The sequence below is a fragment of the Macrosteles quadrilineatus genome, unplaced genomic scaffold, assembly GCF_028750875.1.
Source record: "Macrosteles quadrilineatus isolate MER2022 unplaced genomic scaffold, UCM_ALF_1.0 Scaffold_8__2_contigs__length_117827958, whole genome shotgun sequence".
In the NCBI taxonomy this organism is placed as follows: domain Eukaryota; kingdom Metazoa; phylum Arthropoda; class Insecta; order Hemiptera; family Cicadellidae; genus Macrosteles; species Macrosteles quadrilineatus.
Window position 1 is genome coordinate 28883169 of NW_026542601.1, and position 18814 is coordinate 28901982.

The window sequence follows — 18814 nt, forward strand, 5'->3', positions numbered from 1 at the left end:
AAAAGCCTAATACCTTTGACTATAATACTGTACATGGTTATTAACAACAATGGTACAAAACTAAACGGTTGGTACGTCAGTTTCACTAATTTCAAACAGCTGATCGTAGCAACAATGGAAAGGGAGTGTTTATATAAGTTTGTTTTGACAAGGTTATGTTTTGTCTCAGTTGCTTAGTTGAGTACCACGGAGCCTGTCAACATGGAATTTTTTCTCTTCCCTGCCTGAACATGCCCCAGCACACAAACATCCATTTGTCTTGAATTGCCTCACTCAACGAGCTAAGCATTTTTTTTTTTTATTATTATTTATTATCATCACATTACATCAATGATTGACAGGTGATTTGTCATCAAACTAAAATCTATTGTAACAAAACAACAATCATAATATTAAAAATAACTATACACCTTCTCCAGAAGCCATATCTTAAGGGTTTTTTTTAAATTTCAATATGCAATCAATTTCTTTTACTGTTGAAGGCAGCTTCTTATAAATTGTGGGTCCCATATATTGTGGGGATAAATGAAATAATTTTAGTCTATGTTGCATTGGTTTTATTATTTTTTTGTATCTTGTATCATGTTTGTGAGATGGCTGACTCTCCATAAGTGTATCCAAGTTACTCTTGACCATCATAGAAATATAATAAATATAAGAGCTGTATAAAGTGAGAATTTTGAATCGACTGAAATATTCTTGGCAATGTGTATCTGGAGGAACCTTGGCTAAATGTCTAATCGCCCTTTTTTGAAGAATAAACACTTTTTTGCTTTCACTATACATCCCCATAAAATCCCATGCGGAACCTCCTTCCTATAAGTTCTGGTACCCCTGAACACTAACATCTGCCTGCACTGCACGATCAAACTCTAAAACACAAAATGCCTTTTCTTGTTTTGTAGTAAGCCTAGCCATTTTGTTGACAGACTTTGTGGTACTCAACAAAGTAACTAAAACCAAAAATACCTAGTCAAACAATTTAGGTATTGAAACAATTGTTTTATAAATCAGGTGTTTGAATATACGGAAACAGTCATACCACCCGGTTTAGTTTTGCACCATTATTATTGAATAACCCTTTATGATTGAGGACAGCTGTGTCCAGTGTTGAGCTATTAAAAATATGTTTACTTTTTTAGGTTTGAACCGTCCTTTTATTCAATGTAAGTTTTTTTTTGCCGTGGCCAAAGATTAAACATTCTTCCTTGCCGTATATTAAATGCTACAATAATTATTGCAATTGCATCACAGACTATAGAATATGTAATTTACTGATTTACTCTATATACTGAAGTCACGGCCGCCTTTAAAGGTGGCCGTGCTGTAGTCTGTGATTATACCATAGACAAATGCAATAATGAAACATGACGTCGATAAAGCAGATTTTAGTTGACTCTTAACACCAACAGGCTGCATTTGCTACCAAGTTTGGTGACAGAAACGGCATCCGGTATCGTTATAAATATAAAACTCGTTATAAATATATAAATATAAATATACTGGTACAGTAAAAGGTAAAATTCGTGTTTATTTAATTTTGTTAATAATATGATGAATACTTGTGAACATAAATTTAAAAGACGAATACAAATTTCATTTACAAATCCTTATATTTGAATCCGGATTAAGTTGTTGATCACTGAAGAGTGTTTCTTTAAATTAGCATTGACACTTGATTCAGTAATTGCAAATATGCCGAAAACAGTTTTTGATCAACATTACTCCATTTTGGAATTATTACTGGGAACTGATTAAACCGAGGAGTTGGAATTTGTTTTAAGAAACCGCAAAAGACAGGAGTTAGGGATCAAGTTGACGTGTTTCTTTAAATTAACTAGAGGTCGCCTTGTGGTCGAAAACTCGACCAAAATATGTATTGTACAAACTTATATTAAATTCTATATTTTCACCCCACGGTGTAAATAAAACAGGTGATAGGTATTCCTTCTATTTGTTTAGATTTTCTATTTATATTTTGTTATTATTTCGTCAACAGCATGGCAACCTATATTTTTTTTATTTTAAATTAATTTTTTGTGATTACTTTTGAGTCTGTTTTAATTTATAGGGGTTCTGCACATCTACAGGCAAATGTCTTTCTAACAGTATGTGTAGATTTTCCCTGCGATGCACAGGAGCTGAGAAAAAAGGTTTCCAAGAAACATGCTTGCCTATTAATAAATAGATAGCCTACTATTTTTATGTCCTACTGGCCACCTGCACACAAGTCTAGACTCATGCACTGAACCGTTAGACACATTACTTCAGGTAGACCTATAGTATCGTTCTACTCAGTCAAGGATTTTTTTAAACATCAAATTACAATGGAATGATTCATACTGTAGATCAGGAATTCTCAATCTTTGTTACCTATAGATATAACATACTTGTTAATATTTTGTTTAATGTAATTTGACAATGCCTATTCCTGTGTACAACTTGGTCAATGGCAATAAACTTTCTTATTCTTATTCTTATCGTGGCATTATCATGTAAAATATCCATTGGCAATTGGCGGGATTTGAACCCGGGACCTCGAAACCCGAAGCCCCGCACCTTATCAAACCCCTACGCTGGTTTTGTGGTTATCACGCACAACTTCTATCCAAAAGTTCGGGGTTCATACCTCAACAATCACAAATAACGTTTAGCAATGCGATAAATGATGTGACCCATAAGTAGTACTGAGCTCACATTAAACAATCATAGTTATCTTAATAGAGGATAACCATCTCTGTTTGGAAGATCTCCCTCCCTCCACGAAAATTCAATCACATTTTAATCTGAAATACACCTAAAAGACAATCTACAGTAAAATATACACAGAATAAAATTCCGGGTAGATCATTATAAATCTTCCGGGAGTAGAATCTTCATAACCTAGGCTATGTTTCGCACTCCACGGCAAACCGGTTTTGTTGCATTGTTGGAGAGAAGAAGTCGCGTAGGAGTGCGACCTACAACCAGTGACGTCACGACTCACGACGTAGACCGTTCGTAATTCAGTCTGTGCTAGGCCTTGGCAAAGAACGGATAACCATACAAGGTAATGTACAAACAGCTGATTATTAAATCAGCTGTTTATATTAATTGTCTATACAGTTGTGTAGTTTTCGATACGAATGTAGCGTGCATTTGTTTTGTTGGATAACACCCGAGATCTAAAATGGTCGGTGAATTTATAGTATGGGAGACGCATTTCAACTCTTAAAATTTTTTTTGAATGGATACAAATGTCGCGGATTTTAAATAAACCGTTGCTAAATAATTAGATACCAATAAAACAATCTACCTAAAAACGCAATACAAAAACGCAGTATTTAGCACTAAAAGTCTTTTCGTGCTTTTCTGTGATTATGAACACAATTTTATTTTTTGTTATCAGCTGAAAATGATTTCTGTTAAGCCACGTGAACAAAATAAAAATTTAGGAGTACCTACAGTACTTTTAATATTTGTTTTCAAGGAGACCGATCAATATTCAACTTCCTCAAGCATCTATTCTAAGAACTTTGGAAGTCCGAAATAAACCTTAGCTCGAAATTAAAATTAGAATTAGCTTAATCATGCATACGTATAATGTGCTATAACTATAACATGTTATCCAACAATATCACTTTAATTAGTCCGGTGGTTTTTGTGTGCAGTGGAAAGTCAGACTTCATTTGAAAAAGTATGGATTGTATTTTAAAATGTTCTATAGAGATGTTCTACTATTCCAAACCTTCAAACCCAAAATTTAACGAGTTTTGGGTTGAATTAAAATTTTATTAAATTAGTTATTATTTAAACATGTCGTACAACTGTGCAGTCATTACATATTTTTTAACTTAATGCATGATTGTGTCTTTTTACTACAGTTGTGCAATACAAGTGGAATATGTAGTGTTCTGTTTTGCAGCAGTAAACTTATAAATTTGAACAAATCCAAAGCAGTTTTGTCGTTGGTAGTGTCTAGTAGTCCGCCTGGGAATGTTTTGAATCAATAGTAATTTTGTTAATCATATTTCTATGAAATTGACACACGAAAATCTGATTGAGAAGGCATTGGCATCACTGTTTCTGCTATGCCGTGACACGTGTTAAAAGTCTAACAATTAACTAACACTTGCTTTCCAAGGTCAGTTATCAGTTATGTTAACACAGAGCGTCGGTGGCAGAGCAAAAATTTCTCGTACTCTGTATTTAAAGTTCATTGTTGGTGAAAAACTTAAATATTTACTCCAATAATTTTATTTGTAAAAATAATAGATAGTAAATATTTCTGTGGCCACAGAGATCGTTCAACATTTTTTTCGAAAGTTCCAACCACTGACGTTTGAATACTGAAGTTGTAAATGTCACGTTTATTCGGTTCAAATGTAGCAATTTTTTCCTTTGACTGATCCAAGGGAATGATATAAATCAATGGCATAAATGCAAATAACTATTATGCAGCTCTGATTCAAGATTACATTACTAATCACAAAAAATACATATTCAATTGAATATAGGTACCCACAAGTAATCTTGACTAAAATACAATTTTTTAATGTTTTTTTTTTAATTTGTTAGTGAAATTAAGCCTTCAATAGCAAAATTGTTTACTTCGATTGAACAAGAAATCACATGGTTTCCTGATGAAGATTCAAGTTACTTTAATTGATCTTCCTTTCGAGAAGTTAACCTTAATTGGTTGACATTTATAAATGTCACCGCCATTGTTGTCTTTTGTAAGTAGTTTAATTATTTGTCGATAACAGGTAGGATTTGACAAAATGTCTCGCACAGGTTTTGGACTTCAAATTACTCCAGTTTTATTTGAATTGTGTATCCTAGATCATTATTATTAATTGTTTTTTAACAGCTACAGATAGTTTTAATAGTATAATATTATGTAATGAGCTGTATGTGAAGTTTAAAATGGAGTGATCTTATCCTTGTAAATTTGTCAGTAAGACCAGTGGTTTCTTCAGGTAATATTCCAAGGCCATGGTTATTTTATAGAAGCCAAATGACCAAGGGCAGCCGGGTCCGGTTTCGAGTTAACAAAAAACTTCCGACGTTACCCGGAATTGCAGCACAATCGTGTAATTGTTGGCCTATTCGTTAAGGCGACAACTACATCCACGCATCTACTTATCAAGCCATTTTTAATTTTAGAATAATAATTGATTTTAGAAAAGAACATAAAACGTTGAGCCAAATATGCAGACTACTATATTTACATAGCTATTGTTGTATTGTTGACGAATCAGCTGTTTTAGTAGCTATTGTTCTTGCCCAGTCATGTCTGGAAATCTGATTCAGGTTGTTAACCTAATAAAATCGTAGTTTTGATTTAGTAAGCAACAGCTGTTCTACTTAAACTAAAGTTAGTTCAGTATTAAGGTTAGGTTATAGTATAAAAAATACAGCTATTTAAGTGGCGTGTATTTTATACGAATTGGAAAGTTAACATGGAATAACTTGTATTAGAGATTTTGGAATATTGTATTGTAATAGTACTTTTTTAGGTACTTATAATTATTATATATTGGCCTTTTGTACCTTAAAATTTAGTATTACATTAACTTACATTAATTTGGAACGGTTGATTCAAAAACTGTTTGGTTGCGATTTCCGAAAGTATAACCACTATATATCATATAAATGCACTACGAATGCTTATTGTAAAAAATACTAGTAACAGTAAAAAAATAGGAAATAATATGTAGTTTTCTCTCTTTATTAGTAGTAGACTAATTCTCACCATAACTAAATACACAAAATACTATTGAGTGAATGCTATATTCTATCATAGACTAACCAACACAAGTAGACTTCTCATCCCATTGTAAATTTTGAAGCACGTTTTTCGTGTCTAGTTCATGTACGTGGCACAAAGGCGCCAGTGTCGATGAAACTTTGTTTCCATTATTTTAGGGTTAATTTCTTGATTTGTGCTTTACTGTTTGGTTATATAACTAGGGGACAAGTTATTGTTTATGATTAGACCGTATTATTTGTTTAAACGAGGTTTTAAATAACTGTAATAACGGGAAAAAAATTGTAAACAAAACACGACCTCTACATAAACCGTACATGAACTAACAATAATATTGTCTTCAGCTGTTCCATAAGGATGAGAAATCTACTAAGGGAGTATGTTTTATCTATGATTCTATCTTTTGCTATAATAGTCAATAAAAAAAGTCTGAACGAGAGGTGATGTAGATTTGACCATTGACTTGAATATGTTTGATCTGTGTTTTAAATCCCGTATCATCATTCTATATCAGCTGAAGACATAAAAAGTGAGTTAACCATCGAGCACTTAATATGAATGTGCACATTTATATTATGTGGTCGATAACCGACCAGTATATGTTAACATGTGTTTATGTGCTTGTTTGCTAATAATTGTTGATGACCAGCACATGTTTCGGTGTATACTCTTTGACTAATGATCTATATTCTTCTAATTATTTTGCAAACTTTTACAACGAATTGGAAAGCTTTTTTTGTAAACTGTTGAATGTCCTCTGGTAAGATTACAAAAGACTTTAACACAGGCTGTATCATTTACCCTAATTAAAAGGATAACATGTGATCGACATCTGTGCACCGAGGTGTAAGAGGATACGAAACATATTTGCTCCAGTTTCTAGAACAGGATGCAAATGCTACTTGCAGTATCCAAAGTCAATGGAGTACACGTAAGTCACGTGAAATTGGCATCTTTATGTGACTTTGAACGTGACTTCGTGACCAATGCACTGGACGAAAATACGATTATTATTGTTATGACTACAAGCTCGCGGTGCTCTCTCGTTAGAACATCTGCTTCAACTATATTACAAATTACATTTGCCCGTAATTATGTTGAAGGTTGTGTTTGTTTAGATTAAGTTGGGAACCACTGATAGTAAACTCTGCGAGTCGGAGTAGTGAAAACGGATTACAAAAAATAAACTATTTACATCATACATGATCACCAATATTTTCAGACGTCGATGAGTCATTGTAATTATAAAATAAACTGTACCTTAAACCGCAGATTAAACATTTCACTACCTATATTGATAGAACTATGTAGACATTACATCCCTCATGTTAAAGTCGTCGCCAATTTTCACAACTGTCGTCGCTGAAATAATCCGACAGATTGCACTGATTCAAATTACTGATTTAATTCTGTTAAACACGCGGACTTTTAACAAAATCAAACTTATAAGAAGTTTATTGTAAGCTATATGGCATTTTTTATATCACGTCAACTAACCCAATAAGGTCGAAATTTTAATTTTAGACACTAGCGCCCCCTGTTATTGGCTCATTCAACTATTCAACCATGTTATTTTTTATCCTGGTCCATTCAGGATGGGATGCATACTCCAGTTTCAGTATGCAAACAAATTAAATACACTCCATTGTATCATTCTTATAGATTAACTTAAGTTTTCCTGAAGACTATTTTCAAACACGTCTACTACTAGAAATCTTCAAGAACTAAAAGGCAACTACCAAACAAAAAGGTAACTTAAAAAGTAACTGGATTACAATAGTAAACGTCTACTACTGTACATTGAGGGCTGAGTTAGTAAAACGTATTGTTAAATACCTACGCATGTCTTTAATTTGTTGAGTCACTTTTGAGGGATTTGCTGACTTTACCTTATTCATATATTGTTTTAAATTTTAATTAACGTCAATATCTTCAATTAGGACCTGTTAGGATTGTGTTTGTTGTAAACTGTAGCTTGTCCTTTGCTATCATAACCGAAGAGGAAAGAGGTGAATGAGTGTATCTTGAAACTACACTCTGTAATAAGAGAGAGGCATTTAATCGGCTTAGGTAAACCCACAACTAACTTAAATTAACTACACCCCACGTAAATACGGATGATTTTCATTAGAGGTATACGAGGTTTAGAAGTCTATCTAGTGTTCGAAGTCAATGCTTAAACATAGTTAGTCTTTGGAGAAATCGTGGAGAGGTTCTTAGAATTTTGAGTCACAATTTGTTTCGTTCAATGAGAAAGGTTCTGAGAAAGGACTATGCCAGGTGTTCAAAAGGTTACAGAAATAGCGAAACATTACAATATTTCTGGAACTGTAATCCTTGAATGAACCTAGTATAAAGTAAAATTGCTATATTTATCACGCAGATGTAATAGTACCCCAATTTGGCCAGGTTTAATAGTATGTAAGAGATTTTTATATTATCAACCACTATACCCATGAATTTTAGAATGAAAGAGTATCCCAACTCTTTAAATCTATCTACATCTTGAATCTGTCTACTCTTAAATCAATGATTTTAGGTAAACTCATTTAGTTTCTGGAATATATTTATTTCAGCATTTGATAGACAGTGATTTGTTTTGCATTGGACTACATCTAAATAAGCCACTGTTTACTAAGCCTTATCAGTGATTATTTTTAAGTTTTAATCAAACCGCTGATAATTTGAAGCATAAAACATGTAAACAAAGAAAGTATTGCAACAATAATTATTGCAGAATTATTATTATTTTGACATGTGATATCATTGCACTGGTATCATGGCAAGGTTATCATGTATGGCAAAAATTGGATCAGTTTCTTACACAAAAAATATCCCACTCGGAAATCCCTTTTCATCTCACAGTTTGGGGTAAAATCCTTAACATCGGATCCATATTGAATCTTGAGTCAACGCATACCGGTACCTATTATCTCTAATTTCGTTTCGTCCTTCAAACGGCCAACACATCTCAAATCGGGATTTGTTCCCCAGAGTCAAAGTAAACAGTAGAATGAAACGGAAAGAGAGAAACGTGTTTCTGCTTTTCTGTCTTTCAGAGAGAAGTAGAAGAACCAAGTTGACCTATTGTATATTCAAGGTCGAGGGCAAAGCAAGGAGAGGTGATGTCATCTACTGCTGTTCCACAAACTTGTGGCGAACTGCTTACTGTTTGTTTCCCATTTAGATGGGGACAAAAAATGCATTTAGCGATTGTTGTGAGCAACTTATTACTCCCTGGGGGTGTGGAAGTTAAAATGTTTTGTCAATTGCTTTAGCATTGATGATTCACGATTGTATCGAGATTAACATGAACCAGTTGAAGTGTTTCCTCAATTAGCTTTATTTTTATTGTCTAATTTGCATGTATTTGTAAACCTTCTACCTTATGAGTTAAGAATCCTGACGCTAATTATTGAGCAATGCATAGGTCTATTGAATCAAAATACAGTGTGCTGTTTCGTTGCCAAGAGGGACAGGTTAAGTACCCATAATGCTATTCGTCATGGATATCAACTATTTATGATATCTAGTCAAAACGTCGACGTTTATAACAAAACCACAATTTTCACTCCTCTCCTACGAATAACGTAAACATGATATTAGTAGGGAAACGCAGATGGATAAAGAAATAAAACTGTATACTTCAGAATAAAAATGGGGCACATCTTTGCAAATTCGACGGAACCTATTGTGAAAGGATGTAACAGGGGGGTAATGTCAGTGTTATCTGTTATTATAAAGGTCATCGGTCGATAGTCAAGGTCACTAGGTCAGCAACGCCCTTCCTGGGTCTTTAAGGTCATCTGAGGGTTGTAATTTTGGGCAAATCTTGGAATCAATTTATAAATCTTACCAATTTATGCGTTATTTTATAGTACGACACCTTATGTTCATTGATGGGTCTAGTGGTTAGAAAGCGTGGATATCTTACCGATTTACTTTGGAAAGTCGTCATTTTAAATCACCAAAGTTGATGATACAAACTACTTTTGATTTTTCCACGTTAGTTGGAAATCTATCTTCCTACTCAATCCTATAAGGGGGTTTTCTGTAACACCCCTTTTCCAGCCGACCAACTTAACCGATTTTTGTTCAATTGAGTTGTAATTTTAAAGTTCATGATCTATCCCACCTGTGACACGTGAAAATGTAGTTTACTTTAGGGCTGCGCCCCCTCACGTTTAATTTATTTCCAGAGTCTATTTAAAAAAAATATCCAGTGATGCTGACCAACTTTCTTCATTACGGGTTGAATTTTAATTAATTGTAATGCAACGGCTGTTCCTTCAGATGAATGTTAATGAATGACATTAATTCATTCAGTAACATTCATTAACTTGTTTAACCACAGCAGATTGTAAATAAGAGATTAAACAGTTTATGCAAATATATTTGAAATATTTTACAGCTAAATAAATAGCAATGGATTATTTTTGCCTCGGAAACAAGTTTTTGATTCTTATAATCAATGATTCTAAGCCGCGAAATTTGCGCACGGGTCCCCTCGTTTAATTTAATATTCAAAATCATGCGCGTAATTATGGGTGAGGTTCATAATGTCCAAATTTCACAAACTCCAACGTCTAAAATATTAAATAAACAGTGTGTTTCATAACCTCCAAACTTCATGAACTCCAAAACTATAACTTTCAAATAAGCACAGTTTCACAATGTCCAAATTTCACAAACTCCAACTTATAAATATCAAATAAACAGAGCGGTTCACAACCTCCAAGTTTCATAAGCTCCAACGGTACAGTCTCTGCCATAAGTCAATCGAATTGGCGGGATACCGAGGCGGACGGGCCGAATGAACCTCTCTGTTTTACACAAACATACATTCACTCAACCTGCTCTGCTACACTTATTTGTTAACATACAAATTTCAAATTGATATATTATTTTTCTGGAAAAACCAGTGCTCATTACTATGTAGCTAGTTTTTACCTTAACATAATTTTTATAATTTATTTAGGCAAATTAAAAAAGATGATTGTTTTTTAACACCATAAAAAACATGAAAAATGTAGTAAGCGAGGAACTTTTTAATTTTTTGGTCAGGAAAAAAATTCCTGCGGCAAAGTTTTAGATCAAAGTATGAATTTTATTTTTTATTTGAAGCTTTTTTTGATACGGAGCATGCTTGTATCATTTTTAAGCGATTAAAAATAGGCATAAAATCGCTTGGTGCGGCATTGGCGCTAGGAGTTTGGCCGGCTCAGCATCAGTTTACGGGATATAGAAACTGAGTTTCTAGCATTTAATTATCATTATATTACATCAAATATGTCATTAAATTACGAAGAATGGTAACTTAATTTACAGGCATATGTTTGTGCATTTTAATGCTTACCGGTAGTCTATAGTTTACAAAATTCTTTGATATAAATGCTTCCCCGATTGTAATTTCGGAAATTGTCTTCGTGAAATATGAAAAAGCATATAAGGATGTGGAGATAATAATTTAAGTTCTTGGTAAAACCCACTGAAATAGCGACCTGGCCCAGTTATTATTTCTACTTTTATTCTCCTTTCGTTAAGGTAAACTAAATTAGTGTAAATGCATCCCTTTGACTAAACTTTACCCTAGATTTGGTTCTGGTCAAAATAATATAAACAAAAATAGAAACTACTCTTATTCTAAGTTTATGTGGTGGAATTCCTGCTAAAAGTGCGATTGACTTTACATTCTATCGAGATAGGCCTATTTAAAACGTTCAGCGGGTTCATAGTTGAGACCATGGTTGAGACCACAATACAATACCTATTTATTTGCTTCTTCATCCTCTTTAGCCATTTAGTTGTAAGGTAGTATTACATGTTATATTCAATGGATATATTATGATTTTATTTTAAAACATTTAACGAGTTTATATTCATCTATATTTGAAAAAGCTAATCAACGGCTCAAGTCTAACATTTTTGCCACTGCAGTGCATGGTTAGGGTTTGATTACCCATTTGTCGAAACCAATCACGAAATTACGTTTCTCCAGCATTGACAAGCATATAAAGAAAAGGAAACTACCTCAAAATATTACTGTTATAGGTTTTCCCTGTACTTTATTCATACTATGCATGCTAGTCTATATGATTTTAACCCCTTTTCCTTTGAGGAACAGAATGTACCTAGTTAAAACCTTCTCCAAACAAAATTAATAAATCCCGCTCACTGGAACTTGTCATAGTAATTGCTTTAGTGAAAAAATATATTGTCTCTACGAACTTTTTTAGTTTAATTCTCAGGTTAGTTCCAGAGTAGCCGTTGAGGTCATTCCACTTTAAACAAAATATTGATTAAACACTAAAGTAAGCGTCAAATGTTTACAGAAACGTTTAGAATATATAATCTCATTATAATGTTTTTGAAATAAAAACAAAGCAGGAGTTTTCCATTTAATATTGAATCCATAATTAATTAGTGAAATTAGTGATTTGTGTTAAAATTTTATTTGGCGTTTTCTGGTATCTTGGTTTTGTTGTTAAAGTTAGTGATGGTAAAAGGCCTAATTGAGTCGCAGTTTACATGCCGATTTTGCAGTTTTTTTTTTTAAGTCAGTAAAAGATAAATTAATTTTTATTTTGTCCTTAGGTAATTAAACATTAGTCCATACGGCACGCGTACGATTGTAGTTTCTTTCTACACGTTGCAAAATGCTAAATTGCCCTACCTGTTTAAGCAATCTACAGAAACATTGTTTGTAAAAAATTAAAAAATACAGGCTATTTTATGCATTAAACTATGCACATAGATATTACACCGAGTAGTAACTATGTTACATATACTTTTTATACATCGAGTTAAAAGTCGTCCAAAACCCGAAAGGTAAATCACAGAATAAATATAAATTCACAGTAGGCCTATAAATAACTTGACGTAATGTTTAGTGTTACGTAACCATTAAAAATATTAGCAGATCATCCACTATAGTTCGGCCGCTTAGAAAACGACCTGCGCGCTAATGCTAAACCAATTATGGAGGAGGTCGTTTTTTAAGCGGCCGACCTATAGTACATGTATACATATTGTCATTTCTTGTGTAATTTAAAACAGATTCTAAGCAATGCGTTCACCTACGATGAAACTTAGCAGCATTTAATTATTGCAATGGTTCTACGCTTCATCGACTGTTTTTACTTATCCTAAAATCGACGCACGGCTCGAGTAAATACGGAGTGAGGAACTGCTACCAGTGTACCAGTGCTACCCGGCCTCGAACGCCGGAAGTGGCGCGGAGGGGGGACGGTCGGTAGTGATATCACTGAATCTAAATATCAAGTAGCATTATCCCTCCGTACATCGTTATATATAAACATCGAAAAATAAACAATTCGATTCGAAGGAGTTTATTAACAATCTGTTTTCAATTAGCCAATTTGATATCTTGTCTAAATCTTTTCTTATTTTTAGTTTCAGCGACCTTTTATTGAAAGCTGAGCACACAAGAGCTGTGTCATCAGCATAGGCAAATATTTTTGAACATAAATCAAGCTCCAGCTAGTCGTTTATATATATCAAAAAATAATGGGGCCCAAAACCACTCCTTGAGGGTTGTCAAATTGCAAATCAAGCACTTCACTCAAAACATTATAATCAATCACGAGAAAATTTACAAAATGAATTTAATTTATTGTACCGTAAACACCCTTGTTTGTATAATTGTTCTTGCAGTTGTATTGAAGTAGTAGAATATGTTAAATATCTAGGATTGTTTGTTGATCATCATTTAAAGTGTGAGCACCATGTAAAACAACTTTCAATTAAATTAAGGAAAATAAATTATGCTTTATATCACTTAAGAGACAACATTAGGAGTGAGCATTTAAAAAAGGTATACGTCTCCTGGTTTGAAAGTGTGATGAGATATGGAATAGTACATTATGGGGGTACTTATCCTACCATATTACAACCTGTCATCACGAACCAAAGACATGCACTGAGGGCTGTTTTTGGATTTAAAAAATATGATAGAGTAAGTTATCTTTTTGAACATGAAGAGCTTTTAACCTTCAATCAATTGCACGTATACTGTTTGATTATGTTTGTTTTTTAATATCCGTACATGTTTAAAATGAAACCTGTCAATAGAATATCTCGATCAGCACAATATTACTTGTTAGCAGAAAGCTTTTTTAAAAAGGAAACTAGTAGGCATCAGTTTTGTTGTCTTGGTCCAAAACTTTTTAATGCGTTTGTAAAAATGTTCGGTAATGAAGTTTATAATGATAAAAGGTCTGTGATAAAGTCAAAAGCTTTGTTGTTTTTTATCAATCATAATATAGCATAACTAATCTGTAACTTATTTTTAGCTTTGTTTTAGATAAATAACTATTTATATTTGCATGTAGAATTTATTGTCTTTCTAAAAACCGTGTTCTTATTAAATTATTCTAATTTGTCTAAGTGTTATTTATATGATTAAAACTGTTGCAATAGGAAATGTCTACTCACTGTTCTGTTAAAGTGACAAAGAAGGAAAAATGAGCTTTTTTCTGCCAGAAACAAGAAAATGAAATGTATTAAGAAATAGTAGTTTACGCAACGATTGCGTTAAGTGAGTCTTTACGACACGAGTAGAAAATTTTCACGAGCCTTGGCGAGTGCCTTAACAACTTCTACGAGTGTCGTAAAGACTATTAACGCGAGTTGCGTACACTAATTACCTAGGACCGTTTTTTAATTACTATCAATCTGGATTTAATTACTAACAATAACTACTGATAACTTTTTAGAGAGGTTATGTTTTCGTGTATTGTCATTGCCACTGAAAGTGATGCAACGACTTGTTGTATAATCAGCTGATTTCCTGTAATTACGTGTTTGTTAAACTTCGTTAAATATTACATTGCTAGCAGCATTCTTACCATAAATAATATTGTATCAGGTACAATTCGGCAAATATTTAATTTATTTTTGGACTTCCACCAACTTAATTAAGAATACGCGAGTATCAACATGAACAAGTCGGATCAACAATTAAATTGGTCAACTGATCAGCTGATCAGCTGATTAGTTGACGTTCGAAGCATTACAATTTTAATTCTTTTCTCTCAATACTTGAACCTCATTGGTCCGTTACCTGTGTGGATATGAGAAAACTATGCGGATATGAAATGAAACTATGCGGATATGAAAGTAAACAGCTGTAAAGTGAAACTTTTCAATTCTAAGAACTGGACTGGAATGGCTACTTTAAAAAACGGTCGTAGGTAAAATATGTTTTTCATCCCGCGCGTGCTTTGCATGTCACAAGGGATTATATATTTAATAAAAAAATTGCATTAATTAAAATTTTTTGAATTGAATTGAATTGAATATATACATATATACAAATTTTAACGAATGGTGTTTTTGGCCTCTGGGGACATCAAAATGAAAGAGTAAATCCATCCCGGGTCTAGGTCTTACCATGCCACCTACGGTAATAGCTTATTTCCCTATAAGGAAATTCGCTAAAAATGACACCAAAAATGATTGAAGCAAAAATTATCAGTGGTAAGTTTAAAGGAGAAATAGTCATAATCCAAAGAATAATGATGATTTCATCCGAATTACCCTCTGAATTTAAGAAACTAAAATTTCCTTTTTGTCTTGCTTTCGCAATAACCATTTTAAGACACCAGGGCAATCCCTGACTGTCGTCGGTTTAAATTTAGAAAATGCATGCTTTCACACGGACAGCTGTATACATATATATACAAATATAAAAATTTTAACGAATTGTGTTTTTGGCCTCTGGGGACATCAAAATCAAAAAGTAAATCGGTCCCGGGCCTAGGTCTTACCATGCCACCTACGGTAATAGCTACTGTACTTTCTTATAGGGAAATTTGCTAAATAGAATCTAAAAACTATAAAAGGTACCTATCTAATAACTTGTTGAATTATTTACATTGAACACTATTTTTAAATAGAATATGCAATAATCGTTACAACAACAACAACTTCATACCTTAATATTTTATACGACAGTCAAAGGCTCCACTGTTTGTGATTACGCATTTTTATTGGTAAATAAAAGGTATACAATGCTTAGCTCTCCACTGAAAAGGCAATCAAAATATAAATTATCACCTTGTCAAAACTTTAACATTATTGAACTAGCCACATTAAGTTGCAAAGAGAAACGAGACTGCTGTGAGTAAAAAAGTGTAAATACTCGAGTATGAGCTTTTATTGAAACGTGACCAGTATACCTACAATATGATGTATAAGTTAAATCCTACTTATAAAAATGTATTTCTGCGTTTATGTATGTTAGTTTCTACCTTTTTATGTAGTTTAAACTCATCCTTTTAGTGGGTAGAATGAATAAAGTACAAGGTTTTCGGCACTTTTCTAACAAAGGGCTATTTTTACACATAACAAAAAAACAACTGATGTAATCATTATGAAATTTTAACAGCTATTAGAAAATATACTTATAAAACATATTTATATGTTTTAAAATTTTTCATCGGTAAAAAAAATCTCTTACGATATTTGTAATGTAATAATTGGCTTTTTAATTGAGAGACGGAACAGTTAAGAAACTCAGCTGAAAGCTTGAATTAAAGGTATTGAAAATGTAAAAATGTAAATTTGATTTGCACATTGTGTGCTAACACATATTTGAGTCACACAGCTGAGTGTTCTTCAATCATAAAATGCACGTATAAATCAGTAGTTGAGCGCTGGCGAACGGTGCCTGCTATCTGACTGTGGCAACCACTGTAGAGACTTCTGGCTCAGACTGTACCGTTGGAGGTTATGAAATTTGGACATTATGAACCGCACTGTTTATTTGGTATCTTAACGTTGGAGTTTGTGAAATTTGGACATTGTGAAACAGTGATTATTTGAATGTTATAGATTTGGAGCTTATGAAAATTGGAGGTTATGAACCACTCTGTTTATTTAATATTTTAAGCGTTGGAGTTTGTGAAATTTGGAGTTTATGAAACGCTCCCGTAATTATCTGAAATGTCTAAAATGTACTAATCTAAAATTATAGAAATTTTTACTCTGAGTTGGTTAATTACATAAACACTCTCACGCTATTGGTTTAATCGTCCGCATGAAGGCTCTCTATTGGCCCTTCGTTTGGCCTATTTCCCACAACAGCTGATTTAAGTTATTTTAGCGGGTGGACGAATTTAAACTATGACGTCACCGTCTAAAAATCCGTTCAGTCTGTGCGTACGCGAGCTGGTGCGCGAACTCTTTGTAAACGTGATCAAAGTTTGAATTTTGTTAGGAAAATGTCACAAGCTATTAAAAGGGTAGGTAATGTAATTTACAGCTCTGATGGAGTAATTTTGCATAGTGCTTATCTGTAAACGTTCTGTTAATTATCTAAATCAATTTGTGAAATGAAAACTTTTAGTTTGAAAGGAAATATTTCCTCAAGATCGTTTTAGGGATTGAAAGAATTATTGCTATCACCTATGACACATCCTTACTTATATAAAAAATGGGAACTGAACTTGAGTTCTCCACTATGCTTTCACACTGACTGGATTACTTTGACTAAACTTAACAAAAAGAAAGCTTGTGTGTTTAAGAGTTTCATACTATTATTAGGATTTTTACGTTCTATTTTGGGGTTTTGCCCCAGACCCAATGTGTGTTTAAAGATGGAAAGTATGTTACCATAAGGACACCAAACAAAACAAAACATAAAATGGTTACTTTTGGTTTGTTTACTATAAGCAATGCTAGGTTTGTTTCCAGAAATATTATTTAGTACTGTGTTTTACACCTGATTAAATCGAGCAAATATTGGATTTTATAAACATTTTTTGATACTGTATCTGTAATTATTTTCTTGCAATAATTAAACTAATGTTACAGGGAATTAAATTCTTCCTTTCTCCACCCCTTTGCGAAACACGAGAAAACTAATTGTTTTTGGTACCTAAGCATTTCGATTTATTTTGTAAAATAATTGAACAAACTCGTATGTAGCCTGTGTCAGTAAAAAAATAGATTATAGAATTGTAAACAATACTGATGATTCACTCTGACAACGAGAACAATTAGTTTAACTATTTACAAACGAGTTAAATATTGTCGTCCAATGATCTGTGACACTCTTTTAAGGATAAGGACATACACGTAAATGTAAGGATAGATAGTTACAGATAATTTAAATTAGTTATACAAACTTTTAGGAGAAATCAGGCTTTCATAAAAACCGCTCCCCCATGTTATTCTTATGGAGAATAAATAAACTGTTGTAGTTTGCTCGTTTATGAATATATTTTTATCAAATTTGGCAATTTTAAATAATATTGATTCATGCGATTGTTTACAACTGTTTACAAAAACTGATTTTTACTCCCAAAGAGAGAGAGTAAAAATGCTACTTTAGACCCACAACCTATGTATAAAAAAAATGCTGTTTTTGCTGCAGTATAACGAAAAATTGATTTGTGAATAATTGTAGGATTTGAACACCGAGTTCCAGGACGTTTCTCACGCTCCAACTCCAACCCACTTCCTCCTTTCTTTTTAGGAACCAAAGGAAGGATGAAGTAAAACCGCATCGACCACGCTATTCAGTTTCAAAACACGTTACTTTAACCTCAAACCCAAACATAGCCGGACCCAGTGTTGTGTAAAGAACCGATAAAGCTTGTGGTGAAGACTTAACTCAGACGACCATTATCTTAAAATGTTTTGTCAACACATACATTATTTTTGCGCCAACTCGTAAAATACAAATACTTTTCACGTTACCAAATTATAAGTTGTAAAGTTATTAATAAATCTTGTAACCTAGCTATTTGAAATTTAATTTCTCTCAGAGTTGTCCAAAGTAATATCCTACTGCTCAATTTCTTTTTATCTGTAGGAATATACACAATGAAGCTACAACAAAATAAGGGAATATATTAAATTTATTAAAATTGCCGGTCACACACTATAAAAGTTTACTTTAAAAAACACAATCGAATTGACGGTCTGAGATTTTTCACTTAATGTTATGAAATTACAAAAAGGTTCACCCAAAAATATTGTCTTTAATTGTTTTAATATTATTGTTTAGCATACAGTACTTACATCTTTGTATGTTAAACA

General features: G+C 32.9%; 1 protein-coding gene across 2 annotated transcripts in view; it reads left to right on the top strand.

The window, feature by feature from the left end:
• Window positions 1-2974: 2974 nt before the first annotated feature.
• The window catches only part of LOC129000962 (uncharacterized), a 29330-nt gene continuing 13490 nt past the window's right edge, over window positions 2975-18814 (top strand). Inside the window, exon 1 of one of the 2 annotated variants that reach the window (XM_054428061.1) lies at window positions 2975-3049. Coding sequence is in view for 1 of the 2 variants with exons in the window: in XM_054428060.1 (XP_054284035.1) it covers window positions 16993-17013 (21 nt within the window). In the remaining variant the exon portion in view is untranslated. Of the gene's footprint in view, window positions 3050-16898; window positions 17014-18814 lie in introns of those variants that run through there. The other variant, XM_054428060.1, reaches the window with a different exon arrangement.